The 7500-nt window shown below is 43.4% G+C and overlaps 1 protein-coding gene across 1 annotated transcript in view; it reads left to right on the top strand.

The window, feature by feature from the left end:
* LOC113591159 (uncharacterized) overlaps positions 1 to 4417 on the top strand; it is a 10462-nt gene extending 6045 nt beyond the window's left edge. Inside the window, exons 5-9 of the mRNA XM_035522571.2 lie at positions 305 to 432; positions 1002 to 1137; positions 1556 to 1733; positions 2200 to 2428; positions 2555 to 4417. Of these exons, the coding sequence (XP_035378464.1) occupies positions 305 to 432; positions 1002 to 1137; positions 1556 to 1733; positions 2200 to 2428; positions 2555 to 3321 (1438 nt within the window). The 3' untranslated portion in view covers positions 3322 to 4417. The remainder of the gene's footprint in view (positions 1 to 304; positions 433 to 1001; positions 1138 to 1555; positions 1734 to 2199; positions 2429 to 2554) is intronic.
* Positions 4418 to 7500: the final 3083 nt, after the last annotated feature.

Genomic DNA, 7500 nt, shown 5'->3' with positions numbered 1-7500 from the left:
AGCAACATCCATCACTAGACATACACACACACACACACACACACACAGAGCACCACCCATCACTAGACACACACACACACACACACACACACACACACTAAGTGTTCAGGGTTAGATGTTATGTTGGATTTCTTTTGTTGATGTGAATCTAAATCCTTTTATTGTGCACAAATACATTTTACTGTTAAAATGCATACATTTTACTGTTAAAAACTGTATAATTGTATGTGTGTGTGTGTGTGTGTGTGTGTGTGTGTGTGTGTGTGTGTGTGTGCATGTGTGTGTGCATGTGTGTGTGTTGTAGGGGAGTGAGTGTTTTTGCTATGCTGACTGGTACACTGCCCTTCACAGTGGAGCCCTTCAACATAAAGCAACTTCATCAAAAAATGGTCAGTGGAGAGATCAATGCTATCCCATCTGACATCAGTACAGGTAACACACACACACACACACACACACACACACACAAATGTGATCCGCTACCGCACAGAAAAACTGAAATTACATATTAAATATTATGTATTTAAATATTCAAATTAAAATGTCTATGCACTCAAGCAAAGCTTTAATGAAAGTAATAGGCTGAAAAAGATGTGCAGAGGGCCCGGCGACAGAGATGGTGAGGGATAAGAGGTGTGAGGAGTGTGAGGAGTGTGAGGAGTGTGAAGTGTGTGAGGAGTTATCCTGCATTACTAACTGTTCTTCACTCTGATAATCGGAGCACCTGATACAACACGTTAAATATTAACAAGACAATGATGGACATTTACCAGTCCCAGTCACACAGACACACCTTCACACACCATGCTGTTCAGCACGCAGAGCATGTTACACAGCACACAGGACTAGAGGACATGCCTTCATATTCCTGTGAACTTCAAACCTCTTTAAGGATTTGATACACTGCATTTCTTTAGATGATAATTCCATGTTCCGTGTGTGTGTGTATGTATGTATGTGTGTGTGTGTGTGTGTGTGTGTGTGTGTGTGTGTGTGTGTAGGAGCCGTACAGTTTGTTCTGTCTCTGTTGGAGCCAGACCCAGCCAAGAGGCCCAGTGTGAAAGCAGCAATGGCAGATAAGTGGCTAAGTGAAGGTTACGTCAGGAGACCCCTGCACACAGTGGCTTATAAAAGCAGGTAGAGCACCTCAGACCCACAGCCACACAGCCCCTACACACCAGAGTTTCACTCAGACTCTCATGTGTCTAGCACTTTGCCATTTTGGTAAGACTATTAAACATGTTACATTCAGTGTATTCTGTGCATGTTGAAAGGATATTGAAAGGGTAAATTTACCATACTTATAATTTGTAAATAAATAAATAACCATAGGCATTTGATATTTTTATTACTTGCAATATATTTTCTCCTCTAGATTACTCAAGACTACTTCCTTCTAAATGTTCTATTACTAATAAGAAGTTCTAAAATAAGAGTTAAATAGAAATATTCAGGTTCTTGTTCTGAATTGCTGAGTGATTTTAGACACTGTGTACCTAAAGGTCCTAACCATAAGTGTACCTAAAGGACATCTTCAGTGTGTGTGTTTGCTTAGACTGCATCCTGAAGAGCTCAACTCCTGTGTATTAGAGCACATGGCTGAGTCTCTGGGCTACAGCATCTCAGATATCATTCACACAGTCATCATTAACAAGCCTTCAGCTATCTTAGCTACCTACCAACTACTACTGAAAACAGTGACCCGGCGAACAAAAGGAGCCAAGATCGCGAAGGTAACACACACACACACACACACACACACACACACACACACACACACACACACACACACACACAGAGGAATGTGAATAAAATAGGGCTTGCTCTGATGGATGTGGAAAACAGCTGCAGGTAATCTATTAACAGGTGTTTCCCTACACGCAGGTCACTTCCTGCTGAGGTCACCTGATTTAGGTATCATTAGTTGCTAAGCACTTCCAGCAATCTTGGTAAAACTCAACTGGAAAAAAAGACTAATATCTGGCACCGATGTTAATTTGTCTTTTATTCACTTACTTACTGCAAGGCCTGAGATTATTTTTGGCAGCTACATCACAAATACTCTTGTGAAATGTTCATGCACTACCGCACCCATTTTGGCTTCACACCAGCACTGTGTATCTCCACACACTTATCTCCAAGCTTCATAAACAGTTACTTATGGATATGCATAAATCCTCTCTTTGTAAACCCCCTCAGAGTGAAACTACGAATGACAGGAGCCAGAGACAGTCCAGTAAGACCCAGAGAAGCCAATCACGGGACAGAGATTCCCTGACTGGTAGGAGAAGGCTAGAGGATACCGATACCATCAGACATAAGCAGCCGAGTTCAGAGCAGAGAGCAGTTTCACCATCCACTCTGCCTGTCTTCACAAATGATGACATCGCAATCACCATGGAGACAAAAGAAGCACTGTTTCCAGAAGGTTGCCTTGCTAATATTTAATTGCATAAATCTCTTGATTGTTGTACTTCCAAATGAATAAATCCTGCATAAAAGAGAATCTTTAATTACTCATACTATTAAACATTTGTGATTGTTTGGATTTCAGTCTCTATGTTTGGTGAGAGGGCGCTGGCCCCACCCACCAAATGCTCCTGCAGAGACGGAAGTGCCTCAAAGCTCTGTGGCTCCTCCCCCTGTGATGCTCCAATACCTGTGGAAAACAAAAAAGAGCTCCAGCCCACCAGACCTTCATCCAAAACACGCAACTTGATCCACTCACACTTTGAGGACCATATAGGGGAGGAGTCTGCGCAATGCCATGACAACAAACCAGAGAAGCTGCAGAAATTCTATGCAGACAAAGGTGTGTCACCTAGAACGCACCTTGAGTGCAGAGCTGGGCACCAATTCAAGGACCTCCTATCAGCCATTGAAGAAAAGTCACACACAAGCCGCCACCTAAGCGCCATGGAAACCACAGCGCAAACCTCTCCGTTACCACACTTATGTCACGGAACTCTCGGAAATATCTCGCCACGGAAAGTGACGTGGGTGGGGCTTAAGCATCACAGTGGGGCAGACGCAGGGTCCTCCCCCTTCTTGGTGAATGGTTCTAAACCACCGGTGTTTTCATCTCCGAGGCAGCAGGCTTTGCTTATCGAGAGTCTCAGATACGCAAAGGAAAAGAGGATAGCCGAGGCAGCACAAGACAGGGCCGCCGGTATCCCAGGCGACCCAGCAAAACGGAACCTGGTGCAGCTCAGGACCTCCACGCAGCGCAGAGACACGAAGCTCAACCTGCCCATGCTTCCCACCACAGTCCATCACAAGCCTGACAAGAAAACGGAGATGCGCAGGATGGACTTTGCCTGAGAGACATATGGGACAGAGGGAGACATTGAGAGGGGCTTCACTGAAACGGGAGTCCATCCCAACTCCAGTGACCGGAATTTGTTTGGAGCTTGTTTGTAAATGTGTGTGTTGGTGGACTTTGGGGCTTCCGAGTGAAATATTCTTTTGGCCACACGCTCCACACTTTACCATTTTCTCCACTCACGCTCGATTGAGCTGAGTTGTCGTCATGTTTCGGTTCCACTTCAGTAGTACTTAGTAGATAACTCAGTCCATGCAAAAAAAGGAGTGCAACTCAAAATGCAACTCAAAGCTAGAGTCTCTGGTTTGCCTGCAGTCCCTCTGAGCACTAGACCAACACTGTGAATTAGCTTCCATTAAATTTCTTTGCGTCAAATGTATGACCTGCAATGAAAAGCTCCAGACGTACATATCATGAAAGGCAAACACGTCCCCTGGGGTGTCAGGGAGGTTAGTGTGGGCTTAAAGACTGCAAAAACAAACTCCCTGTGGAAGCAAACAGACCAGAATGAAGAGACCCCACTGGGACTACTTATGATGGGACACAGATAATAAAAACTCATGAGTGACAGCTCCTGAACCTGCCCCCTTTCTGTCCTCTGATCATTTATTGGTTAAGAGAATTTGACACTGCTTGAGCGCTGCTCTGTGCTCAGGGTCTGGGTGATGCCCGTCACGGTTCTAAGCTGTATCACGCTGCTGTTTATGAATGAGCACAGTTGAACAGCCTCAAACAGTTGTGCCAGTCAGTGCCAAAGGACTACGGTCCAACTATCGTTCCACACAGCTGCAGCATAAACACCATTTTGCGGTTGGTGTGTGTGTGTTCACGGTGAACACACATATCTGGCCTCCCGAGTCTCCATAAACAGTACTGTTCTATTCCTCCTGGGATAAGCACTCATGACTAAAACATGAGATATTTTCTTTGGCATTTTTCATAATAATTCTTTTGTTTGTATTGATATATTTATATGCAAAACAAAGTGCAGAACATTGTACAGCGTGACACTCAGAGAAACCACAGTTATGTTTCACTTTCCATTAACTCAGATCTGTAATGGTAATGATCTTGAATTATATCAATATGACAAACTCTGCCAATAAGGCACATTATTTATAGTTTTCTAAAATCATTCTCTTTATAGTTTTTTGGAATTTTCTATATTTCTGTTTATGATTAAAATATTCAACATCACTGAAGCTATATTAATCTCCTTTACACATTAGGAAAGAACAGAGTTCATGTTGGTTTCAGTGTGTGTGTGTGTGTGTGTGTGTGTGTGTGTGTGTGTGTGTGTGTGTGTGTGTGTGTGTGTGTGTACGTGTGTGTGTGAGTGTGTGTGTGTGTGTGTATTATGTGAGTGTGTGTGTAAGTGTGTGTGTGTGTGCGTGTATTATGTGAGTGTGTGTGTATTTTGTGAGTGTGTGTGTAAGTGTGTGTGTGTGTGTGTGTGTGCGTGTATTATGTGAGTGTGTGTGTAAGTGTGTAAGTGTGTGTGTAAGTGTGTGTGTGTGTGTGTGTGTGTGTGTGTGTGTGTGAGTAATGGTGTTCAGCTCATAGCACTCCATTGTGAATAATACAGGGGTAAAGAAATCTTCCCCCTCTTTTCAGCCTATGAGGAGCTGATGAATAATTGAAAGTGTGTAGTGCCATCAGATACTGAGCATGAGCTGGCACATGTATGAGAGAATGAGTATGTGTGTGTGTGTGTGTGTGTGTGTGTGTGTGTGTGTGTGTGTGTGTGTGTGTGTGTGTGTGTGTAACAGTGGGGACAGGTAAAGCCAGACATACTGATGTATGTTGATGTTTTGTAGCTCAGAGCAGGACTTGTGTGATCAAGCTCTAAAACATATCATCCTGTTTCACTAACCACTGATTGACTGAATTGCTCAGCTGGGATGATGAAACTGGATACAAGTGTGTGAATGTGATCCAGAACTCAGCAGATGTGACATGTGATGTCATCAAACTACAAGTGATTACATTTTTCACATTAAAAAGTAAATAAGTAGCCTCGTGAATATTGTTAAGATGAGCTGAAGTTGAATTTTATATGGTTCCTTTCACTTTTAATTCTGTAATTTTCCAACGGAAACACTTCAGCAAAATCTTCTGAAACAGTCTACAAATCATAACACTTCTTAACAGATCTCAGTTTATGTAAAAACCAAGCACGATGACTAATAGCAGGCGTTTGCTAGCTGACCTCGCAAGACCTAAAGTTGGTCTACACATGATAATAATAGAATTCAAGAACATGTGCTAAGATTATCTTCCCCTGCGTTGCCCCGTGGTGAATAGCGACTCTGGCGCGGTAGGCTAGCTCGTTGTGTGAACGCTGAACAGTTAACCTACCTGCAGTCACTGCCATAGTGCCAGCCATTACCACTAAGGTAGCACATTCAGCTCTGTGTTTAATGAAACACACAAGAAGTATGAAAGAAACATCTGAGAGATAAGTAACATTACAGCAGCATACAGATATTTGAAAATATGAGATATGAAGGGGTGTCGTTTATTCCAGAGTTGTGCGAACTGTGGGGTGTCACTACATACAGTCATCCAATAGGTTAATAGGCACAGTGATTAGCGAGACAGACAGACAGACAGACAGACAGACAGACAGACAGACAGACAGATAGATAGATAGACAGACAGATAGATAGATAGATAGATAGATAGATAGATAGATAGATAGATAGATAGATAGATAGATAGATAGATAGATAGATAGATAGATAGATAGATAGATAGATAGATATTTTTGCTAAATATTTGTCCATAATTTCAAGGACACGGTGGCTGTTTCTGTGAACTGTACGAAATGCTCAGTCCTGTTTAGTTATGACTAATTAATGTTCAGGAAAGAGTGAAAGCAGTAGAGGATGAAGGAAAGCTCAGCGTTCCCAGGACCAATACTCTGAGCCTCCGCTCTGCATCCTCTCTGGAGTGTGAATACACTTCCCGATGGCCGCCTGTTAGCTCTGTTCTTCTGGGTTCTCCTGAGAGAACACTGGTTCTCTCAAACCTGGCTGAGCACTTATCCAGCCGTTCACCATCAATGTTCACCAGGAAAGAAAAGGTAGAATACAGAGTTCTTTAAGTGCCTCAGTTGTGCCTTGTATATTATTAGTGTGGCTTTTGAAAAACGCTAAGCAGACTCAGCAGTTAGCACATATTATAAGTATGGCGTTGTTTATTGTTCTTAGATTGCAATCTGAGGACTCTTCCCATTTCTGCTCCATTTATTTCCCCAGGTTGAATTCATTTTCCAAGGCAGCTGCGCCATGTGCATCTGTCAGCATTTTAATCTCCCGCTCTCAGTCTTGACTGGGCCTTGAGTGACGGGTTAGCTGGCTATTCTTTACCCTCTGATCTGCTTACCTCTCATCCTGTCTGGTGACCTTCTGACCCGGTGACCTGGGCAGGTCCAGACTTGCCTGTGACATCTCACGAAATTCAAAGAATGAAAAGAGCTAGCTGTTAATGGTTAATGTTAGGAGGTTGTGATTAGAACTGTGCAGGTACTGATTCACACACAAGTGACTTGCGATCTACATTTACAGATGTATCTTAGTAACTGTGCCTATGGGAAACCTGCGATTCGTTTATCAATGTGTACACGAACCCAGTGGTGAATGATCCTGAAAATGCCCACAACAGTTGTCGTCTGGATATGCTGCCAATCTTACACCAAAGTTTTGGTCCCTGTTTACAAGACATGTTACACCTCCATAATGAGATACGGTGGTGAGACTCCTTTTTGTATCATGGCGCTGGAGACGTTATGAACCGTCGACGCATCACGAGCCGTGTATCCAGGCTAAATAAAACATGAGGCTTGGGCTTCTGGGTCAAGTAGAGGTGACACCAGTCAGGCTCAAGCGTTTAACACTTCTGTGCTCTAAGCTGTTGACCTCGAATAAGACAAGCACGTCCCGTGAGTTAGCAGCGTACATATGGGTAAAATATTACCTAATTCATGCATATCTCTGCTGATGTCCAAATACTGCTGGGTGAGAGGTGAGGTACATGAAGTGTAGGACTGTCATCACCTTGCCCTGACTCGCATTTCTCAGGAAATAACAGAGAACTAACGGGCCCTCTCTGGTTCCTAATGACGCTCATGCATTATTGAGCAAGCCCCCCGGGGGGCTTAGTGTGATGGCATCAAG

This window comes from Electrophorus electricus, chromosome 24 (genome assembly GCF_041902795.1).
Source record: "Electrophorus electricus isolate QZ-2024a chromosome 24, ASM4190279v1, whole genome shotgun sequence".
Lineage (NCBI taxonomy): Eukaryota > Metazoa > Chordata > Actinopteri > Gymnotiformes > Gymnotidae > Electrophorus > Electrophorus electricus.
The sequence above is the reverse complement of the archived record's forward strand: the minus strand, read 5'-3'. Positions and strand labels throughout refer to the sequence as shown.